Below are 25,477 nucleotides of genomic sequence, written 5' to 3'. Positions count from 1 at the left end.
AACACTTGATACTGTCAGCTTTAAAAATTTTAGCCATTCTGGAAGGTATGCAGTAGTACCTCATTGTAGTTTTAATTATATTTCCCTGATAAATAATTAAGTTGAACATTTTTTCATATATTCTCTTTTATAACATGCCTATTTAATTCTTTTGCCCATTTTTGGAAATGGGGTGTCTGTTTTTTCCTTAATAATTATTTCATTATTGGTAAACATTTTTATATTGTGAATATGAGTCCCCTTCTTTTGGTTATATATCTTATAAATATTTTTTCCCACTTCTCACTCTTTTAATGGTGTCCCTCTAAATCACTTAAAAATCTTAATTTTAATGAAATCCAATTCATCTATCTTTTCAATATGATTAGTGCTCTTTTTGTTGTGTTTAAAAAATATGGACCCAACTGAGATGGCATCATCTACTGTAACAATTCTTTCCCTATTGAACTTCAGTGATGCCTTTGTATAAACGAGGTGATTATGAGAAAAGGTTTTGTTCCTGAATTCTATTTTGTCCTATTGATCACACTGATTATTCTTATGTCAATTACACACTGTCTTAATTACCACAGCTTTATATATAAAGTCTTGGTATCTGGTAATGTGACTCTTCCCCTTTGTTTTTAAAAGATTTCTCACAGCCTAAAGCATAAACTACAAACTTCTTTGTATGATATGTTAGGGTCTCTTGTTCAGAGTTTAAGCTTTTATAAATAACTACAGTGTTGGACACTTGTAATAGGAGGTGTTAAATAAATACATGCTAATATGAACTGGGTTGGAATGTGACTTCTTAGGAGTCCTCAAAGGAACAAAAAACAAAGCGAAACAGTAATGCTACTGCTTCACATCCTTCCTATGAAACTGGAAGATATAAATCTTTATCGTAAAGAGTTAATGCCACTTTTTACAAAAGTCACACGGAATAGGGTAAGGCAAGCAACATGCTGATGGTGGTACCTGTGCTTCTTGAAACTCCCTCAAATAGGTTGTCACGTTCCTACTGTCAAACCGTGTAAGCATTAGAGTAAAGAAGAGGGGGAAAGGAGAGAGAAAATAAAAGGAAATTTTTTTCTAGAGGAGACTTTTGTCCCTTGCGTTCTTCCTGGCATGGAATTTTAGACTACCTATGAATGGTTTTCAGAGCACACTGATGTACCATCCTCTGTACAGCTAGTTTTAAGAGCTCTATTTTCAAGAGGCTATCTAAAGTGAGAGAAGAGAGGATGGCAGTCTGTAAAGTTGTCTAATCTATCGTCTTGCTAGCACTGCTTAAATTGCTTTGGCAGAAATATCAGTGCATTTCATGGTTGGAAAAGGATTTTTTGTGTGTGGATAGTGAAAGCAATCATTTTCAAGTATGCTTGCCAAGTTCTACAATACAGAAAAGACTGGTTAATGCTCTGCAATATGATTTAGTGCTATCTGATGAGAAGGCAAAAACAAAAAACGAAACAAAAAAAAACTTAAAAATGTTTTACTAGGTCTCTCTAAATATTCTCTGTATTTTGATTTTCAGAAGTACACATTTAATTCTAACTAGTCTTGAAAATACCTTTAATTTGGCTTTTTTCTGAGCCTCGAGAGCAGTCTTTCTTAAATCCTCTGTCTGTTTCTGTAACTGTTCATTTTCTTGCTGAAGTTTCAGCCTTTGTTCATTGACAAATCCACAGTTTTCTCTCTCAGACTCCAGTACATTTTGAAGTTTCTGAATCATTTCTTGGCAACGTGATATCTCTTCTGAGGAACTGATTAAAAAAACAAAACAAAAAGAACCTTTAAACTCAATGATCTGTAGTAAATGTCAAGAAAATCTGCCTATATTTTATACTATAGACTTGTTTTCTTTGTTCTAAGCCATTTCTCTTCACTGTGGACTTAAGACTATGTGGTTTCACAATGTTATGTTACACCAGGCAAATATGATTAATTAGCAATCTTAACTAAGAATAGTTCAGTTGAACTTTTATCACTCACCTAGAAAATCAGTGTGAAACTTCTTTCAAAGTTTTACTACCATTGAGAATCACTGTGTAAAGAGGACTTCAATGGGACAAACTAAAGCTAATGGTAAGAAAGTGAAGTAAGTATTAATCAAAACTCCTTTCATCATCAATCAGCTCTGTAGGAAGACACATTAGCTGACTATATTAAATTATGAATTATAATAAGACCTATTTCATATTTTCCTGTTACATATCTTAGAAATGGTTTTTCTAAACTTCTAGTTCCATAAACTTCTTGTTTTATCATACTTTAAATAGGTACATTTCTTGAACTTTCTCAACAATGGACTACTGGGGGACACAACCTCCAAACTTGTTTACTGCTTCAATATGCTGCTAATTTTTATTCCTATCTTCTATTTTTTTTAATTTTTATTTATTTTTAATTTTATTTATTTTAAAAATTTTGTTGGGAGGGAGGTAATTAGGTTTATTTATTTATTTTTTAATGGAGGTACTGGGGATTGAACCCAAGACCTTGTGCATGCTAGTCATTCACTCTACTACTGAGCTATACCCTCCCCACATTCCTATCTTTTAAAATTTCTATCTTTTCAATCCCAGATAATTAAGTAACTGTAAACATTCCCTCATTGACAGCTATCACAGGGAATATACAAGGTCCTTTATTCCCATAATACTTGTAGCCCTTTTTTTCCTGTCTCAAGTTCCTAATGAAATGATAGATCTAGGCAATGATCCTCAAAGTATGCTAAAGTCATAAAGACGCTAAGATCAAAAATAATAACACATTATGTGCCTCCAAACAGAAATTCAAAATACCACCATCTCTGAAGAATTCTTACAAAAAAAGTGAAAGCTGAATCAGATCAAGCATCTGAATTTAGTTATTAGTTTTTAGGAACTATGTGGGACAGAAAAACTACGTAAATGACACCACATATACGCATGTAGGTAGAGGAAACTCTACTAACAACTCAGTTTTTCAACAAACTATTTGTAAGGAAAAAACAGAGAAAAGAGGGATTCCTGGAGAATATATACATATCTCCATCTCCATACATGTGCACACACACACCCTCTTTTCTTTATCTGTTTTTCTGTAGATGATACATTTTACTTTTTCTCCTTGTCTAATTTCTGTAAGACATACAGTACGATGTTGAATAAAAGTGGCAAGAGTGGGCACCCCTGTCTTGTTTATGATTTTAGAGCAAAAGTTTTTAGCTTTTCACCACTAAGTATGACATTAGTTGTGAGTTTGTTACATATGACCTTTACTACGTTGAGGTACATTTCTTCTACATCTAATTGAGGTTTTTTTTTAAATCATGAATTTGTATTTTGTGAAATGCTTTTTCTACATCTATTGAAATGATCACATGAATTTTATCCTTCATTCTTTAGTGTGTTATATCACATTTACTAATCTGCATATGTCAAACCATCCTTGCATCCCTGGTATTAATCCCACTTGGTCATGGTGTATGATCCTTTTAATGCATTCTTGAATTTGGTTTGCTAGTTTTTATTTGTTTTTTAGGATTTTTACACTTATCTTCATCAGGGATATTAGCCTATAGTTTTATTTTCTTATAGTGTCTTCTTGCTTTGGTATCAGACTAATGCTGGCCTTGTAAAATGAGTTGGAAATGTTCTTTCCTATTCCATTTTATGAAAGAGTTTAAGAATGATTAGCATTAAATCTTCTTTAAATATGTGGTACAGTTCATCAGTGAAGTCATCTGGTTCTGAACTTTCCAAAAATCCTAGGTTTTTGACTACTGATTCAATATCCTTAATATAATTGGTCTGTTCAAATTTTCTATTTCAGATTTACTTTTGTAAGGTTGTATGTTTCTAGGAATTTATCCATTTCTTCAAGGTTGTCCAATTTGTTGTGGCATATCATTATTCACAGTAGTCTCCTATGGTCCTTTGTATTTGTGTGGTATCACCGGTATATCTCCTCTCTTATTTCTGATTTATTGAGTCTTCTTTTATTCTTAGTCTAGTTAAAGGGTTGTCAATTTTGTTTACTTTTTCAAAAGACCAAGTCTTAGTTTGACCTTTTCTATTTTTAAAAAATTCTCTACTTATTTCTGCTCTAATCTTTGGTATTTCCTTCCTTCTCCTAACTTTAGGCTTAGGTTTTTCTTCCTTTTCTAGTTTCTTGAGGTATAAACTTGGGTTGTTTATTTGAGATCTTTCTTTTCTTAATGTAGGCATTTATCACTATAAACTCTCTTCTAAGAACTGATTTTGCTGAATCCCATAAATTTGGTGTATTTTGTTTCTATTTTTGTCTCAACTTTTGATTTCCCTTTTGATTACTTCTTTGAATCACTAAGAGTACCTACAAGGGTCCCTTGGGAAGGGGCTAGGTGCAGGACTGGGCATGCAGGCTTAGAGCCAGGTCCACAGAGAGATGGGGCTGCTTTGGGTTCATACATGGGACCACAGCTGGGGAGCCTGCCACTGGTGCACAGGCTTGCCTCCTCATTTTGGGGCTCCACTGGGGTTTTGCAACCACCTACTTAGACCCCAAAGCTCCCACAAAGACACTTTGTCCATGGATGGCTGTCAAATATTTGTTTCTGCAGAGGGATATGGGCTGGGGACTTCCTATTCTGCCATATTGCTGATATCACTCCTCTTTATTTTTAAGTATCTATTAAACATATTTTATAACAGAGATCGAGACTTCATAAAACTTAAAATAAGCAAGATTTACTATACTAAGTAATAATCTGGGGGGGAAGGTACAGAAATATTCAGTGTGGATATGACAGATTATAAGTTTATCATTTTAACAAATAATGAAATACATAAACATGATGGATTATTTTTGACTACTCAATACCTCAAGAAATATAAATACAAACTGAGTATAAAAGCAATAATTATAAGTGAGCTCCTTAATAGCTGTACAGTTACCATGAAAAAAAAAAGATCTCATGAACATTCTATTTAACTGCCAGAAACAAGAAATTTCAAATAAAATGGTACAGTACTGTTAAATCATTTCTTCCTGAAGAAATTAGTTTTCAAAAATAATCTTGAAAAAAATTGTTTGGCCGAAACAGTCTTTTTTTCAACATAATATATAATTATGAGTTGTATAAAAATAAAACCTGTCCAAAATTGTTTGAATTTTGAAAATCCAAAAGAGTAACTTACTTCATTTCAAGTTGTTTGATTTTATTTTCTGCGGTCTTAAGTCTTAGCTGAAGATCATCTTTTGAACACTCTGCAACCAGGCATCTTTGGTGCATTTCTTCCAGTTTTCTGTAATCACTTTCATTTATTCTGCCTTCATGGTAAATCTGCAGAAGAGGCTTATATGTATACTACCTTACAGAAGGAAATTGTCTTAAGAAATTACACAGTTTAGAAACTGAAATAAATGATGAGAAATAAAAATCCATGATCATGTGTTCATCTGTTCCCACTGTAACATTAAAACATATCAATAATTAATTTTGGTTACTTCACATTTACAAAATAAGATGATGAAAAATAACATAAAATAATTACTTAATTTTGAAATTATTCATGCTCATTGTAAGCTTTTTAAAGAGTTTTAATGTTTTAGAAAGAGATGTAAAATAGCTGAAGTTAAAAAAAAACACTCTTAAGTGTCACCATTTAGAGACAAATGCTTTGATTCTTTAATGAATACCTTCAAGATAATTCTGTATTGCAATATTCAACAGTACAGATACATGCTGTGGTGCAATGAGAAGAACTATCTGCAAGTGACTCCAGAATCTCACTCTATGTTAACTAGAAGATGATCTAGCTGAAATGGTTTCCCTTTCCCTAGCAGAAGTGGTTATACCCATGTTCTGCTTCCTGTGAGACTGGGCTTCCACTTACAACAAAGGCTGTAACATCCCATGATTCACAAGGTCTCTAGGTGCTAGGCAGCTCACATTTTCAGCAAAACCCTACACACAGGAACCCTCTAAATCCAAACTGCCTGGCCAAGTAACCTGTGTCTTCTCCCACTGACAAGACTGCTTTGTCACTCCTGCTCTACAAAAAGACAGAATATTGGCATACCAGTGTCCTGCTACTAAAATATAGACCTATACTGCAGTCTCAGCAGTACTTTGACTGTAGCATGCTTGTCTGTGGAACCATGGGAGAAGAAAAAGCTGTGACTTCTCTTTACCTGTTGCCTTTAGCCTTGTGGGTTTTATATTTCCCCAATAAAGCCTATTCCTTAACCTATACCATGTGATATTAAAAAAAAATTTCACTCAAACACCGAGGTATGTCAGGTTACAATCTAAATACGACCTGTTCCTACTCCGTAACAGATCGAAACTCAGAAGAGATCAACTTTGCAGGACAGTGGTGACCATGAAGGGTCTAACTTGAACATGATGTGTATTTTTCTTTTTCTTTTTACACAAATGGGACTATACACTATATTATGCTTTGTAAATTACTTTTTTACAATCTGATGTTGTCATAGATACATCAAAGGTTTTTTATGCTACATAGCTCTTCTTTGAAAGTCAAACTCTGACTCTACCATTTACTATTTTTTAACATTGGGGAAGTTACTTAACCTCTCTATGAAAGTTACTAATGCAGCATCTCAAACACAGTATGTGCTGAATCAAATTTAGCCTTTCCCCCACCCCAAGGCATTTTAAAAGACTGGGATATTTACTGCTAATAAAAAAAAGTCATTTAAATAAGAAATATATTTTAAACTTTAAATTTAGACTTCTCACAATATTCTTTCTCAAATGTCACTGGGGTAAATATTTTTCCTAACTACAAATAAAAATCTGTACTTTAAAGGTTAAAATTATAGCAGTATTATAATTTTTTGGATATACACACATGTTATAGTTATAGATGGCCTAAACCCAGTAAGAGTTGGCAGAGAATTTAAAAAGATAAGAAAGACAAAATGAGGATAAGCTCTAAGCAAGAAATATAGCTACTCTGTCAAATTTATACTTTTAAGTAAAAAGTTCAAATAATGTGGCCATTCTTGTAAAGAAATGAATATAGGCAATACCAGTATTTAAATGCAGATTCTGAATATTTTTCAAGCAAATAAAAGCACTCACCAAGAGAATACTTATAATAAAGGGGTTGCTAGTAGACAGTATAATGAAAGCAGAAAATTATATTGAATATTTGCAGTTGGGTTTTAGGTAGTTATTTTTTCTGTTTTCTCTTTACCTTTTCTAGTTCTTCTTCCACTGATTTTTTCTCCCTAATGGCTTGATCAATTTGGTCTTGTTTTTCAGCACACTCCTATAAATTCAAATCATATTGTAAATAAATATATCTGTAAAACCTTAAGAAAAATGAGGAAAATGGAAAAGTAAAATGATTTGTTTATAACAGGAATACCACACTTTATACACATTGTATACAGCAGGACCATATCGATTATATATATTTAAAAAAAAAAAAAAAAAAGCCCTCAACCTTTAAAGAGTTACCTATCTCAGGATTTCAGAAATCACCTCCAGGACAGAATGTCAAGGAGTTCTAATTGAACATATTATGTAGATAATAGAGATTGAGGGATTCCAGGGGAAAAAATAAATAAATGAGACCCCCTTCTCATATTACAGTGTTCCTTTTCATATTCTCTTATCACATATTTTAAAAGACAACAGAACAGGTCAGTGGCACACCACCATAGGATAACCTATGGCCTAAAAGGCGTATGGGTATATAAATTCTAGAATAGCTAATTTTCTGTTGCAAAACTTATAAACAGCCAATGGACATAAAACATTTCTGGCTCAAAAGGGCTTTATCAGTAAAATCAAGCAAGCATATTAGTTAGTCAATAAAATGCAAAATTTGCAAATGAGACGAAAACTAAAAACAATCATCATAATGACTAGTTCTTCACAGTTGTTATTTGCTATTTATTTTTGAGAATGGATGTGGTTATTTTCTACTGATTGTAAATTATGCTTTGGATGAATCTGCTTTGCTAACAGTATATTGCCAATTAATATTCAATTACTTTTATCATAACTTTATTTTACAGAAGTACTATGTATCAATGTTTTTAATGTTTAAAATAAATTTCTAAATTGTGACCAAAAATTAACTCTGATTATAATGAAGATCTTTAGCCCTATGTTATAAATTAGAGGGTTAATCTAAGTTTATCTTTTATTAAGATAGAACTGTCAGTGTATAAGAAATGCAAATTTAATGTTCCATATATTCATATAAATCACTAATCTATGAAAAGGCACTTTATGGTATGAAATTTGCGATTTCTCTTACATTCATAAGTCATTTTGTGTGATTTTCTTCTTAACAGACTATTTTTAGAATAGTTTTACATTCACAGCAACATTGAGGGGAAGTCTCCGATTTCCCCTGTATTTCCAGACCCTGTACATGCATAGCCTCCCCCATTATCCACATTCTGCAATGTAGTGGTATATTTGTTAAAACTGATGTAAGTACATCTCACAATATTATCACCTAGAGTCCAGAGTTTACATTAGAGTTCACTCTTGGTGTTGTACACTTTATGGGTCTGGAGAAATTTATAATGACAGAACAATTTCATGGTCCTAAAAATCCTCTGTGCTTTGCCTATGCCCCTATTCATCTCTCTATCCTCCTCAACCCCTTTTTGTAATTCTGAAAAAGGCTGCTATAAACATCCATCAGCAGGTTTTCACGTGAACATAAGTTTCAACTCCTTTGGCTAAATACAAAAGAATGCAGCTGTTGGATCCTATGGTAAGAGTATATTTAGTTTTCTAAGAAACCACCAAACTGCTTTCAAAGGTGGCTGTATCATTTTGCATTCCCATTAGCAGCAACTGAGAGTTCTACTGCTCCATTTCTCTGTCAGCATTTGATGGTGTCAGTGTTCCAGATTCTGGCCATTCTAATAAGTGTATCTGGCACTTACTTGGTGTAATGAGTGGTATCTCATTATAGCTTGATTTTATTTTTTAATTTTAAAAGGTTTTAAAGTTTTTAATTTTTTATTTCTTTTACTGAAGTATAGTTGATTTACAATCATTATTGTTTTAATTTGCATTTTGACATATGATTTGGAAGTATTTTTCATATGCTTATTTGTCATCTGTAAACCTTCTTTGGTGAGGTGACTATTAAGGTCTTTGGCCAATTTTTTAATCAAGTTGTTTGTTTTCTTACTGTTGAGTTTTAAGAGTTCTTTGAATTATTTTGGGTAACAGCCCTTTATCAGATATGCCTTTTGTAAATATTTTCTCCCAATCCATGATTTGAATTTTCATTTTCTTGATAGTGTCTTTCACAGAGAAGAAGATTTTAATTTCAGTGAAGTCCAACTTACCAGCTGTTTCTTTCATGGATCATAGCTTTGGTGTTGTATCTAAAAACTCATTGCCAAACCCAAGATTATCTAGATTTTCTCCTATGCTATCTTAGATGAGTTTTACAGTTTTGTGTTTTGCATTTTTGTCAGTGAACCATTTTGGATTAATTTTTGTGTAAGGTCTGTGTCTAGATTCATTATTCTACATGTGGATGTCTAATTGTTCTAGTACCATTTGTTTAAAAGACTATCTTTGCTCCATTGTATTGCCTTTGCTTCTTTGTAAAAGATCAGCTGACTGTATTTATGTGAGTTTATTTCTGGGTTCTATATTCTGTTCCTTTGATCTATTTGTCTATTCTTTCACCAATATCACTTTGTCTTGACTACTGAAGGTTTAGAGTAACTCTTGAAGTCTGGTACAGTGTCAATCCTCTGACTTTGTTCCTCTTCTTCAATAATGAGTTGGCTATTCTGGGTCTTTTGCCTCTCCATAGAAACTTTAGAATCAGATTGCCAAAATACACAATATAACTTGCAGTGATTTTGACTGGAATTGTAAAAAATCTATACATCAAGTTGGGAAGAAATGACATATGGAAAATATTGTATCTTCCTGTCCATGAACATGTACTTCATTCATTTTTTCAGTTCTTCTCTGATATCTTTCAGTAGAGTTTTGTAGTTTTCCTCATATAGATTTTATATATTTGGTTATATTTACATTTATTTAATTTTGGGGGTGATAATGTAATAGTATTAGGTTTTTATTTCAAATTCTACTTGTTCATTGCTGGTATATAGGAAAGCAATCGACCTGTATATTAATCTTTTATCCTACAACCTTGCTATAATCACTTCTTTGTTCCAAGTCTCTCCTTTTTTCTTTGGATTTTTTACATGGACAACTATGTTATCTGCAAAGTATACCTTTTATTTCCTTTTGAGGGTGGCAAACTGCATTAACTAGTACTTCCAGTATGATGCTGAAAAGTAGTAGTGAGAGGGGACATCCTTGCCTTGTTCCTGATCTTAGTGCGAAAGTTTTCAGTTTCATAACTGTAGGTTTTTTGTAGCTATTCTTTATCAAACTGAGGAAGTTCCCTTTTGTTCCTAGTATACTGAGAGTTCTTATCATAAATGGGTGCTGGATTCAGTCAAATGCTTTTTCTGCATTTATTTATATGATTCTCAAAGGATTTTTAATGCAGATATTAATTACAAGGCAGGATCACATTTCTGGTCTGTGAGTAGCATATAAAAGAAAGGTATGTTATAAATATGTTATGCAACCCTTTTTACCCAGTCCACCATTTAACTGCCAAATGATGATGGCTGAATATTTGTTTAACCCAAGATAATGAAGTTAAAATGAGACAGAAAAGATGAAATCTTTATGGAGAGATATAAAAATTCTATTAGAAAGGCACTAAATAGTAAAGCTAACATTTAAAATGACTATTAAAAGGCTTTCACAGATATTTGCTATTAATCACCACCAGTATTCCTACCTTTTGGGCAGATACGACCAAATGCTACTAGACATTTTTTTAAGTACTCATGGAGTATTTCCAAAATCATACCTCCATAGTGTATCACAAAGGAAGTCTCAACAAATATTAAAATAAATATCACATAGACTGTGGCCTCTACTTAACCAGATTATAAGTCAGTAATTAAAAGATGTCCACATATCCTTGTATTTAGAAATTTAACATTAGACTTTCAAAAAATTCATGGATCAAAAAAAGATTATAATGAATTTTTTATCTTACTTGCAAAAATCTGGGCATTTATAACCAATCTTCTTCTGCATTTGCTACAGATTAACAGAAATCTCAGCTACTTGGCAGAATTAAAACTTTAAGTATTCTTAAGAGAAACTATACCTGTGTATGCTGCTCTCCTAAGGGAGAAATATGGCTTGAGATAGACTGGCTCTGGCCTTTTAGTAAAACTACCAAAAAATATGTACAGTAAACTAAAATACAAGATTTTCTCCTTCCTGCAAGCATGACTTAGTTTGGGGTTAAAATATGCTTCCTTCCCTCCCTGACTTCATCTTTTTAGCACAGGTGGTAAAACTGGCACTGCAGAATAGAAATCAGTAATTGATGCCAGGTTATTATGCCTCAACCTGTAATCTGAGTTTCCTGAGAAAATGTGCTTTTTAAAGTAGTTGAACATGTCTTCCTTCAAACATATTTCTAAATGTCTAATATTTCAAAGACTTCAATTAGTACAGTTTTCCTCACTGAACCAACATGACATCCGATAATATTTAATATCTTTAGAAAAATCCACTTAGCTATGAGTTACAATTGTTTTACTATAAATCCTTAGAAGCACCTTTTGTAATAATCTGAAATTAAAAAAAATTTTTTTACACTAAAGTAAGTTTATATAGCTCTGGTTGCTACACAGTTATGAGTTATTTTTTAAATCCTTGCAGGTTCCATCTAGCACACATTCCTAAATAGAAATAATGTTCTTGTCCTTCCAAAGTTAAGAATCTATTAAAAAATCCTAGACTGGGATAAAACCCTTCTTCAAAGTTGTGAATCTTTTTCGAGTTACTGGGGGGATTGAACCCAGGACCTCGTGCATGCTAAGCACGCACTCCACCACTAAGCTACATCCCTCCCCTCAAAGCCATGAGTCTTTTGATAGCTAATCAGTCCATGTAGGAGAACAAGCAAAACAGCAAGGTGACAGAAGAGGAAGTAAAACCGAAACACAACAAAGAACTAGACATGACTAATCTGCCATACTACATCCCATTAATTTTACTTAATGTTCCTTTAGTGTTAAAACAAATGACAGTAAACAAAAAGTAACATTGTTTCTTGTTCTATTACTCTCAGGACCTATACACAGTGACGAAGGTCCCATTGTGTATACCAGATTTCCACATTCACAGTTTGCAGAATGTGAAAAAGATGTGATCTTTCTTTCAGAGGTGTTTAAATATCAGTCAATAAATATTTATTGAAAACATATTGTGCAAAATACTGTACTAGGCAAGGGGGAAAATAAAGGAACACATGACATTTCTACTTTGAAGTGCTTACAATCTAATTGGAAAGATAAGATTTTCATGAAGAGAGGGAGAAGGAGGCAGAGAGAGGGAAGATGAGGAGACAGAAAGAGAGAACTTGTGTAATATTTATTACAAAACATAATTCATCGCTAAATTTTATAAGAAAGATTAAAAGTGACAGAGATTCAGAAAAGATAAGAGTTTGTGAAGTTGAAAATATCTTCCCAATCTCTGGAAATTCATGTACTTTTATGCCCTTAGCAAGATTATTAAATTCCATTTCATCAAATCTTCAAGTTAAATTTATATATTTACTCACACACCTCTAGTCACTCAAGTACTCTTTCTTCTCCTCCTTACCTACTCATCCTTCAGAACTCATTTCTTTTGGGAAGACTGTCTGTCATCCTTCCTGCTGTCATGTATACTTTTCCTTTCTCCCTGGTCTCCCAGGTGAACCCAGCATATGGTAGCAGTTGTAGCTGGATGCTTCAATAGTAATCTGCACATTCTTTGTCCAAAAAAGGTAACCATAGTAAAAGGTGATAAATGCCATCCATCTTTCCTACTAGATCGTAAGTTCAAGATGACAGACCAGGGGGGAGGGTATAGCTCAAGTGGTAAAGCACATGTATAGCATGCACAAGGTCCTGGGTTCAATCCGCAGTACCTCCACTGAAAAAAAACGTATAAATAAACCTAATTACCTTTCACTTGGCGCGCGTACACACACACACACACACACACACACACACACACACACACACACACACACACACACACACACACACAGACTACAGATGATTTTTACTCTTTTCCTAGCATCTAGCATAGTTTCTGGCTTAATAAGTATCTTCTGAATAAATGAATGCCTGAAAATATGTATCTTGACCTTTAAAATAAGCAATATTCAGAAGAAAGTATCAATATAGTCTTCTAACATACCATTTGACGGGCTGAAAGTTCTTCTGTTAGTCGAGAAATCTGTACAGAATATTGTTTTCTTACGTTTATAACCTGTAAATTAAGATATTTATTAGGTCTACCATAGAATAATTAACATCTAATAAAACACTTATGATAATGATTTTGATAAAAAAGTATAACTTTTAGGGTATAATAGATAAGCATATGCTATATTAAAAAGTCAAGAATTTACCATGACAGTGGAAATAAGTGAATAGGATGCTACATTCTAAAGGACAATGGTTGTCAAACTTTTTGGTCTTACTATCTTTTTACACTATAAAACAGATTTTTGTCTTTATAATGGATTCTCTATTAAAATTTACCATATTAGAAATAAAAACTAATTTGACACAACATTGTAAAATGACTGTAACTCAATAAAAAATGTTTAAAAAAAAAGAAAATCAGAGTTCTCACAACATGAGTAGTTTGATAAAACATTTTTATCATTAAAAGCCACAAAATGTATTAATCTATTTTAAATATATGTCATTAACAATATTTTAAACTACCGTCAAAGTTACAGTAGTCTCAATGCCAAGAATAGGACAGGGATTCCTACAGAAAGGATATACAAGATTAGGAATTAAAAAAACCCAGGCTTTAGTTTGGATTCTGTCTCAAATTATAAATTTTATCTTGGGAAATTACCTAATTTCAGCCAGACAATGACAAAGTAATAGATTTCTAAAAAATAGTTTTGTGGCAAGAAAAATACAGTGAATTATACAGTGAATTCACTGGAGTGAAAACTCGACCACTTAGTTGCTTGGGAGAAAAGCAAGCATGTTAGTTCTATTTTTTTTTAACTGATGAGGTTTTAAAAACCAGTTCACTTCAATCTACCTAGGAGAGGAAAATAATATTGCCCACACAAGAAAAAACATAGGTAAGAAAAAAACTAACATCTTTGTTCTCTCCAGTGGAGGAACATACAGTGTACCTACCTATCCTGTAAGAGCTCATCTTAAAAGAGTATTAGTTTTTTAATCATCTGTTAATTTCATAGATAGCCTTTACAAATATGTAGGAGAGCATTTTAATGTAATTATTACTGTAAAAATGAAAACAGTAATTTCTGCTTTTGCTAATTCATGTCTCTGACAAAAATGTCAAATTAAAAAAAACCAAGGCTTTTTCAAAAAGTGGCTGGATGATTCCTGGTCTGAGGCAGGGAAAGTACAAGATGAGAGAGAGCCCTTATTTATGCAAGAAAGCTAGAGACAATTTGAGAATAAAAAAGACTGATGGTAATGGCTCATGAAATAAAAAAAATAAGAAAGATCCATGAATCCACAGTGACATTAAAAAAGGGGGGAGGACTCTCCTTTACCAAAAAAATTGACAGCTAATAAATGTATAGAAAGACTGACAGAATTAGAATGTAATTGTTTTTAATTATCCCATAAAATATTTATTTCAGGCAAGAATTATCAATGGATGCTAAAACCACTGGATGAAAGATTTTGGTGGAAAAGGATACCTACATGGCACCTTCCCCAGTTGTTTATAAAGTATAAAATGGAGACATCTAGTCTTATCACCCTAATAATGTGGTCAAGTTTAGCATCACCAATACACAACCTGACACTATAGCTTCCTAATGAAATGAAGTGGGAGGTAGGTATACACATTGCTCTGCCAGAAATGACCTAAATCTAGTCAAGATGAAACAGTCATGTGAATCCAGATGTGGAATATTCTAAAGGACAACTGGCCTGGATTCCACAAAGGATTCTTTGTCATATACAAAGGAAGGCAGGGGACTGGTTAAATCAAGGAAGACTACAGAGATACAGCAGTCAAGTGCAATGATGTATAAATATGGACTGGAGTCTGAATTTAAAAAGACAAACAGCCATAAAGAATATTTTAGGGAAATCTAAGTTAGACTGAAATAATATGGATTTTTTTAATGTATGGTAATAGTGGTGTGGTTGTGTAGCAAAATGCTCTCTTTCTGGGGAAAAAGATGCTAAGATGAAGAGTCATGAGACCTCCGGCTTATGTGTGAATATTTCGCAAAAAGGAAAAATGCATATGTATGTAAAGAGAGATGGAATGGGTGTGGCAAGATACTAAGAGTTTTCTGGGTAAGAGGTAAATAAGTGTTCATTATGCAGCTCTTTCAAACTTTTTATGGGTTTGAAAAGTCCTAAAAATAAAAACAATACAAAATGAATGGTAAACAATTTCTCACAGTGATTGAGAGTAGAGCTCAAGAATCAAGAACTGCATTTGTGACCCAGTTCTGCTACTTCCTGGAGGTGGAATCTTAAGCAAGTTAGTTAGCTACTCTATTTTTCAGTTTCTCATCTTTAAAATATTTTTTTGCGGTTTCTTCCTCCTAAAGTCACTTAACACTTTCAAACTTTATCACACTGCTTACGAATTAATTCATATCTGTACCAGAGGAAAAGGCAAATAAATGTATGTCTTCTTTGTCTTTCTATATGAAAGCAAACTTGTATTTCCAAGATAGTTTTAACTTTCATAAGGCTCACAATTCTAACCAAGAACCAAATCATTGCTTTAACACAAAAATATAAGATTTAGTCTTGATAATGGAATTGCAAACACCACCACAATTCATAAGTTGTACAAGTATCAGCATGATGTGACTGAAACAACGCTGGGCTCACTATAGCCAAGAGAAGGCATGAGTCTAAGTTCTGGCTTTAATTAGTATATAATTTTGAGTGAGTCAATAACCTCTCACAGGTTTCAGTCTCATTACCAATAAAATAAGAGGTTAAAGCAGATTTCTCTGGTACTCTGGTCCCAAGACTCTAAGATACTGCAAACAACAGTAGGTTTTCTTCTCTTACTTCTCATGAATTCTAAGTTTCTTTTCGAGCTTTCTTTTTAACTTTGTGTTTCAGGTATGTTAATCTGCACTGTATTCCTAGCCTAAATCTCTCTCCTTCCCACTTCCCCTATCCATTCCCTCTGCCTCACTCTAGCTCAAATGTTAGGAGCTACCATCTTGAAATGATTTTTATTGGAAATTTACTACAATTGATGCAATTAGCTGATAATTAATTAGCTAGGTCAATCAGGCAAAACCTCAGGTAGTATTTAGTCTTAAGCTGTGAAATTTTGTAAAATTTTGGATTTTAAATATAATGAAAAATCCTTTACTTCCTTCCTGGTTCTTACGGAGGCATCTTGCAGAAGCCGGGAAATGGTTTCTTTCATTTTCTCTATATCTTCTTCTTTTTGCTTTTCCTCAAGCAGAGCCTTCAGAAAATAATAATTTGATGTTATTATAGACTGCATCATTATTAATAAAGATAACATAATAAATGGGTAAAAACTTATCCACTAATCACTTTCTTGAAAGCATATATCTTATTCAAAACTTCTGAGACATCTCCACTTGGAGATCTTGCCTAAGTTATGAATGACATTTATTTTCCCTAAACTCCTCACCTGACCATGTCTTAACCAAAAATTTATTCTTTTCCTTCGACATTTCAAGCAGTGCCATGACTCTTCTGACCTCTACAGCTGGATATTTAGAATTATTTTTGAATTTTCTTTCTCTTTTATTCCCTATACAAAATAAGTAATCAAGTTTAAATATTATATTCTCAGAAAAATCTTTTCGGTTTCCCTTTCTTTCCATTATTTATTTTTTTTCAAATTATGTCCCTTGTTGCTTCATACCTCCTTTACTGTAGACACTACCTACTTCATCTCTATGACATTTCTAACTATCCAATCATTTTCATTTACAAAATATTTCACCTACAAAATATTCTTACAATCCTAGTTCTGTTCTTAGTCACACTCCATTTCTTTGCTTCCCTGTGAAGCAAACTCCTCTGAAGTCTACACTTGCTTATCTCTAAAACTCTCATGTTCACTCCAATAAAGCTTTCACCACCAATGATCTCTATACTGATAACCCATGAGCCAATTTTGAGTAACTGTCTTATATATCTGTCAGCAGCACTTGAGATAATGGATTACTTTCATTTCTGTTTTACTTTTTTTATTTGGCTTTTAGCGCATCACAGTATTGGTTCTCTTCTTAACTCACTGATTATTTCTTCTTAGTGTGCGTTGCTGTTTCTTCCTCTTCTCCTGAACCTCTTTAATACTTAACTACCCAAGACTTAGTCCTTGGTTCTTTTCTCTAACTGCATCCATCCCTTGGTAGGCTAATCCAATCTCATGGTTTTAAAATACCATTTATATGCTGACAATTCCCAAATTTACATCTCTAGTCCAAGGATCTTCCTGAGCCTGGAATTCCTCCGATTTTAGTCTTGAGTGAATTTTTTTTTTTTTTAAATATCATTACAAGGTAAGTGGCTCTTTGTTTTGACCCCACTGTCTTCCAAAGATACCATACATGTTCCTATCTTTGCTTTTTATTGTTTAATAAATCTTCTCCCGCTTAAATAGGTAAACTAGTGAGAATTAATTGCTCTTTTGATGTCACAACCTTTTCAGGGAGAACAGGACAATGGGGAAAAGGGAAGCTTCATAAGGAAACTATACTAAGGTTGCTTCTTGCCTATGTGTATGATTGGCTGAAAGAACCCTTGACTTCTTGGAACAAACAACTGAAGGTGGGAACCCTCTGGCAATTAAGCAACAAGTCAAGAGGGAACTTAATACCGTGGCCATAAATAGCCTCTGTAAAGGTCTGTTGACCTACGACTTGGGTGAGAAGATCTGTGGGATAGGCAGTGAGTGTCACTACTACCTTCTCTGTCCATCGTGCTACACACAAAATGTTCACCTTTGTGACCTGATGTTAAGAATGTTCATATGACTAGGCTTCAGGGGGAAGAGATAAACAGTTTTGCCCTGCTCTTAATTTTTCTAATTAACTTAGGTGTTTAGAGCAACTCCCAAGAACATTTTGTCTCTTTTGCACCTTTCAACCATTCTAAAGAAACAGTATTCAGATCACAGGTGGGAATGTTAGCTGAAAGGTGTAATAAGTACCAAAACATTCCCACAGCTTAGATTTGGATAATTATTTCTTTTTTACATCTTAGTGGCTTCTTAATATGCAACTTATAGCTTATTTTGTTTTTAACAGTGCTCTTGGAAAACTGTCTACTATGTGAAAAAGAAAGCATAAATAAAACAAAATATTTCCTTTGTATTCCCCATACTTCCCAGTGGAGTGCTATGCATATACTAGGTATTCAATAAATGTTGGTTAAATGAAATAATAATTTAATGAGAGGCAGCAACATTAAAAACAAATTATCTACTTTGTGACTTCTATAAATTATATACCATTCATATGGAAGTGGTACAAGATGAAAACTATGATATGCAATAGCACAGTAATCACAATATCTAGAGGGTTAAAAAATACAGCATGGTGACATGAAGGCTCCAGTTAATAAATCTTTATGGCTAAATTTAATTCCCATCAATTAAGATTCTATTCTATTAGAGTAATTGGACAGGTGACAAAGCGGAAATAAAGATGAGTAAGATTCATGCAAGTGAATAAAATATATAGAGTACACATGCTGCAGTAAAGTACTTTAACAGATTTTTTGAAAAGTATGAGACTACAGGGGATGAAGATTAGTTACATAAGAACTGCAGACATTAAAAAAAAACTCTAATATGAAAGTTTTCAGAGAAGGTTGACATTTTATCATATTTTATGATGTTAAGTCTTAACATCAAGAGTGTAGCATGTCTATTAATGATGAGTATAGTACTTTCATTTTTCTGTGTTTATTCTGTAGTTATTGATTTCCTTACTATCAGGTCACAAGGGGGAATGTTAAATATTTTATTACCTATTTTACTTATTTATAAACATGTTTATTACTTTTCTTACCTGATTTTTTTGAAGGTTAACTTCTTCTAAGAGTTGCATGCTATTTCTGGCTCTCACAATAGCTTCATATTTCTCATCTTCTAATTCATTGCACTTTGCTTGTAACTCTGTGGTCTGTTTTTCCAAATGTGTTTTTTCTGCTCTTAATTGGGTAGCTTCTTGGATTGTCACACATAACCTAAAAATTAATAGTCACATCGCAAAAGTTAAATATTTTTAAAAAGAAGGAGGGAGACAAGAGATTTACAGAGCATCTGTTACAGGACAAGCATTATTCCAGTTACTTTCACATGTATCTTCTCATTGGATCCACTCAAAAGTTCTGTAAAATAAGTTTCATTATTTCCATTTAAAAGAATGACAGACCCAGAGAGCTTAAACATTTGATTAAGGTCATATGAATAATGAGCAGTGGGACAAAGACTAAGCCTAGGTATTCTAACACTAATTATGTTACATTTTCTACACTTTTCTACTTGTGTTAACTCATACTGTCTCATATAGTTACATGACAATGTTATAAAGTAAATTCTTAAAGAATAGTTGTTCTATCTATATGGTCTATTTTTATCTTTGCTTGATTCCCCTTTCCTACTCTCTACCCAAGTAACTCATGTTAACTTACTAATGTATATCTTTGAATATTTTTCTCCATGTTCATAATATCACACATATCATTTTATACCGACACAGTATACATTTAAATATACATACACAGTATATATACATCTATCCACTGGTTTTTAAACATAATATTTTATGTTATAAAAATTAAGATCATAGTATACACCCTTTTCTGCATTTGATTTTCTTACTCAATAATATCTTACAAAAATCCCCTTAAACAATACATCCCAAACCTCTTTCCCTTCCTAGTCTGATGGATGTAACTTCTCTTCACTGTTAAATACTGGAGAATTTAAGCCTATTTTAAAAGTTTGTTAGCTATGTGATTTGTCTTCTTTGAATTTTCTCTTCATAGCCTTTGCCCATTTTTTCTGATGGCTTATTTACTTTGCTTTTCTTTATAAGAACTTTTTGAATATTAAGATACTAACCCTCAGTCTTCTATATGGCAAATATTTTTCCCAAATCTACCTTTCTGTTGTTGCCTATTGACTCTATTTAGGATATCTTTATTACACTAAAATGTTCCCTTTAACAAAGCTAAATTTGACCTTTTTTCCCCAACATCTGGGATTTCAGTTTTTATAAATGTAATGTCATCTCCTAGAATTCCTTGAAAAATTACCTTTAATATTTTTACCTGTAAATCTTTAATCAATCTGGAATTTACTTCTGAATGTTCTATAAGGAAGGAGTCTAGTTTACCTGTCTCCCAGATTGACGGCTAGTTACATGAGTACCATTAGTAACTGATGAACTGAAATAACTCCGTATCAGAACGAAAATATGCAAATTATGACTTCCTTATGGATTGTCATGTTTCACTGACCTATTTGTCTATTCTATGCCCAAATCATATTAATTTGATTTAAGTGGCTTTATAACATGTTCTGATGTCAGATAAGACAATTCTCTCTTACATTATATATTTTTCTTTGTTTTTTTTCAAGCATTTCTTTTATCTAAGTGTTGGCAGGAGAAGCCTTCTGTATTCTCTCCCCACCCTTTCTACCCACACCCAAACACAGGAGTTCCAGGAGGAAGCATCCCTGCTCCAGCACACCTGACATTTTCCCAGCTTTAGAAATTGAGAGGACTCAGCCTCACTTTTATTTAATTTCTCTATTTTTAAACCTTTGTTGTTGTTGTTGCTGGGTAGATCTGTTTAATTCTGAATGAACTGAGTTAAAGTCTACCAGTATTTTAGCCAGAGTTCCTAGTTGCCAGCAGTAGACTAACTCTAATTTAAGCAGATAAAGAGTTTATTAAAAAAAAAAAAAAGATATTGGTAAATTCACAGACTCACTAGGAGAGCTGGAGAACCAAGTTTGAAGCTTTATAGTAAGGGAACATGCCTGGAACTTCATCACAGGATTAGGATGGTCTCCAATGAAGAGGGGAATTCCCCAAACATTGTAGGAAGGTAAGAGGCAGATGGCCAAAAATAATAACCATAAGTGTATTTTCATCAAATCACCCTTGCATTTCCTAACTTCTGCATTACATGTTTAGCTGTCCTATTATCTGCCATATTTAGATTTATTAATGTTGTATCTTTTTCATAATGGTGCCATTTTTCATTAGATAAGGTCCCTCTTTATTCTGTTTAGTGCTTTTATCATTAAACTCTACTTTGTGTGATATTGTCATTCTTGTTTTCTTGTTTATAGTTGTTAATATTCTCCACTAAAACCTTTAAAATTTAAAACAGATCCTCTTCATCCTTCCTTTCTCAGTATCTTTGTTCATTTATTCTTTTTTTTAGGTATTTTCTAAAGTAACATATTACTAGGACTTGCTTTTTAATTAAAATCTGCAAGTCTCTGCCTTTTAATGGAATTCACTCCTCTCATACTTCAATGATTTACGTATATGACATTATTCATTCCATCTTACTTTGGTTAAAGCATGGTGGTAGATGTTGAAGCAATCGCCATCTCCCCACAGAGGTACAGGACATTTGACACTTTACTAGCAGCAGTTCACCCATTTGCTTCACCATGGCCTCTTGGGGGCCAGGTAGAGGAGGTAGACTCATGAAGAGTTTATGCAAACTTCATCTTCCAAAAGCCCATGGGGCTCAACAGGGCAAACTCTGTTTAGGACTTGGTGAATTCCAATCCTCAGTCAAAACTCTCTGACTCTTGTCTTCAAGCTTGACACTCACCCATGTCAGAAAAAGCCTTGCAAATAAAGGTTTCATATGTATTTAACAGTCTGGCAGATCCAGTAACCATTTGGCTCTGAAAAGTCAGATTGGTGTTAGGAGTAGAGTTACAGGAAAGTAGCTTCAGATAATCAGCTTCATAATTTATAGGTTTCCATAATTTTATAACATAGAAGATGTATTACTACTATTCTTATTCTCATAAAGGCGCTTCTACATGCTCTACAGCCAAATCTTATAAGAATCCTTTCTTGGAACTTACTAAAATTGGGCCAAGTTCCCTCTTTATAATATAATAATAATAATAATAATAATAATAATAACAACAACAACAACAACAACAACAACAACAGCAGCAACAACAACAACAACATCAATGATAATAGCAAACACTTGTAAGAACACACTTTGTACTGGGTACTTTACATATGTTAAAGAAAAACATAATCAAAATATGAAAACAAATATATGTATGTATATACAAGACTGGGACATTGTGCTGTACACCAGAAATTGACACATTGTAATTGACTGTATTTCAATAAAAAATTTTTTTAAATTAAGAAAACATAATCCTCAATATTTTCAAAAAACACTATGAAACAGGTTATATCATTAGCCTATGAGGTAGATATGAAGCTAGTATCATATAGCCAATGAGGGAGCTTAAATCATTATATTTATTTTATACAAAGAGAAACTTACATACAATGAGGGTAAGTAACTTGCCCATGGTTATTGATCTAGTTATTGGTGAAGCTGGAGCTTGAACTCAAGTCAGTTTGGGTCCAGAGTAAGCGATCCTAATAAATATGCTAGACTGCCAAACAGAAACTTTCACTTAATACAGATTCAACTCATAGATCTATGTATCTGTTAGTATACAGCAAGAGGCTATCACTTCAAGTAAAGTTGGGGTGAGGAGACATACTAAAGCCCACGGTGCTGAATTAAAGCTTGCATATGGAACAATATTACCCCCCAGAATCTTTCCTCAGTTTTGGAATACACTCAGGCTTGTGCACTTACATTCCCAGCCCGCAGCAGAAGACTGATGGATCCCAACCTGAAGAAACTGGCCCAAGAAAGAGCACCCCCAGTTTTTGATATCTGGGGATTGTCCAAGGAAAAAGTCAGCTCACTGCCTAAACATAATACAGTAAGTCTGTCAGACTGTAAGTCCATCTATACACACCTAACTACCTATCTACTTTTTGGTGTCTTAATTTTTTTAAATTGAGATATAATTGACATAAAACATTATAGTCAACCCTCTATATCGGCAATTTCTACGTCATGGATTCAGCCAACCACAGATTAAAAATATTTGGAAAAAAATTACAAAAAGTTCCAGAGAGAAAAACTTAAATTTGCCATGCACCAGCAACTATTTACACAGCATTTATATTGTATCAGTAATTAATTTAGAGGTGATTCAAAGTATATGCAAGGATGTGCAGGTTTTATGCAAATACTACACCATTTTATATAAGGGACTTGGACATCCATAGATTTTAGTATCCACAGGGTTCTGGAACCAAAACCTGTTGGATACTGAGGGACAACTGCGTATTAGTTTCAGGTGTAAAACATAATTTGATATTTGATATATTTTGAAATAATCACCAAAGTCCAGTTAGTATCCATCACCCCATATAGTTACAATTTTTTTCTTGTGATAAGAACTTTTAAGATCTATTCTCTTAGCAACTTTCAAATATACAACACAGTATTATTAAATATAGTCACCGGGCTATACATTACATCTCCATGACTCATTTCTTTTAAAACTGAAGTATGTACCTTTTGATCCTTTCACCTATTTTGCTCCCCCCCTACCTCCCTGCCTCTGGCAACCACCAGTCTGTTCTGTATCTATGAGTTCAGTTTTTAAAAATATGGAACACTTCATGGATTTGAGTGTAGGCCATGGTAATTTTCCCTGTATGTTCCAGTTTTCAGTATATGTACTGCTGAAGTGAGCACTTTGGTGTCATACTTTTAAATATCAGTGGACAGAAAGGATCACCAAAACATTTCAAGGAAGGCAGACAGGCACACATGAAAAAGGAATGTAGCAAAAGCAGAGACAATGCAGATAGCAGACGAAAACTTTAAAAATATATTTAATATACTTACTAAGAGATGATGTAACATTTATACTGATACTATAGAAAAAGAAACATTCAGAGCATAAGTGGCTCTTTAAAAATTTATGATAGCTAAAATAAAATATTCAAAAAAATGGTTAATTAGAAGAAAATTTAAGGAAACTTCCAAGTTAGTAGAAAATAAATGAAGAAATGGAAAATGGGAGAGAAAAGACATGAAAGTTAGGGAATCAATCCATTAGACACATTACTCAGCTAATAACAACTACCAAAAAAAATGAAAAAAACAGAAAAAATGAAAAAAATGATTAAATTGAAAATCCATGAAAAATTCACAAAGTTGAAGAACATGAATTTCTAGATTGAAATGTCCCAAATAGAAAAGGATTCTTAACTAAATATGCACATTGCACAATTAGAATATTAGTTGTGGTGGGGTGTATGATCCTGAAACTCTCCAGAGGGGAAAAAAAAAAAACAGGGCAAATACAAAGAACTGGAATTTTGAATGGCACAGGAAATTTTTTTTTAACAGCTGGAACTTAGGTAATATAAGGAAAATATCTCTACACTTTAAGAAAAAATTTAAAACCTAGGATTTCCAATCTAGGATTCACTGCTCAGCCAAACTATCAAACACCTTTAAAGGTAGGGTAAAGATATTTCTAAATAAGCAAGGTCTTAAAAAATGTACTTCCCATGTGTATTCAGTTATGGTATCCATTAAAATTTGAGAGTCAACAAAGAAATTAGCAACTGTGGGATGCAAAAGACACAGGATACAACATAGGAGTGGTAAGAAGGAAGTTCTAGGACCACAATGAATTGAAGTTTTAGGGTAAGAGCTTGCATCAGTCCTTATGAAAAGACTAATCTGAGGCAGCAGATGGAGGGTTGTCATTCTATGTAACATTAAAGACTATTTTATTCTTTGTAACATTTGCTTATAGCCCTTCTTCCTACCTTGTTCTATTTCATTAAGGCCATTGAAACTTAAAAAAAAAATTTACCTTTGAGAATATAGTTTATTTGTCTTTTAAGTAAACTAGTTCTCTTCCAAATGTCTGCTGACTGTGTAAAATGCTAAATCTTATAAGACATAAAAGTTTAAAGTGAGATAATTTTGAATTTTCTAGGGAGAAGTTATCCTTTGTCTGAAAGAAGTGGAAGATTTAAGGAAGAAAATAATAAACTTGGTGCTGGGTCACCTATATATTCTTACTTCAATTAATTCTAAAGAAACTGAAGCTAAGTGAGGGTGGTTAACTTTCCCAATATACAAAAACATAATACTAGAACCAGAAATTGTTTGCCTCTAAATCTCAAATCTTTCTACTCCAACAATTTATATTCCTGTCCCCAGACATCCTCACCTTTAAAATACCATCAAATTAATCTTCATAAAGATTAATTTCATCATGTAGTCCCAGTTAAAGAATCTGTAATATACTGCA

General features: G+C 33.1%; 1 protein-coding gene across 5 annotated transcripts in view; it reads right to left on the bottom strand.

Annotated features, from left to right (window-relative positions):
• The window catches only part of SCLT1 (sodium channel and clathrin linker 1), a 164,267-nt gene that overhangs the window by 66,565 nt on the left and 72,225 nt on the right, over window positions 1–25,477 (bottom strand). For all 5 annotated transcript variants that reach the window (XM_031466073.2, XM_031466080.2, XM_064496004.1 and 2 more), the window contains 6 exons: window positions 19,119–19,296; window positions 16,436–16,534; window positions 13,271–13,342; window positions 7,176–7,250; window positions 5,148–5,293; window positions 1,556–1,748 (listed from right to left, as the gene is read on the bottom strand). In XM_031466073.2, coding sequence (XP_031321933.2) covers window positions 1,556–1,748; window positions 5,148–5,293; window positions 7,176–7,250; window positions 13,271–13,342; window positions 16,436–16,534; window positions 19,119–19,296 — 763 coding nt within the window. The remainder of the gene's footprint in view (window positions 1–1,555; window positions 1,749–5,147; window positions 5,294–7,175; window positions 7,251–13,270; window positions 13,343–16,435; window positions 16,535–19,118; window positions 19,297–25,477) is intronic.

Source organism: Camelus dromedarius, chromosome 1 (assembly GCF_036321535.1).
Source record: "Camelus dromedarius isolate mCamDro1 chromosome 1, mCamDro1.pat, whole genome shotgun sequence".
NCBI classification, from domain to species: Eukaryota; Metazoa; Chordata; class Mammalia; order Artiodactyla; family Camelidae; genus Camelus; species Camelus dromedarius.
Note: the sequence above shows the minus strand (reverse complement) of the source record. Positions and strands in the feature narration are given on the sequence as shown.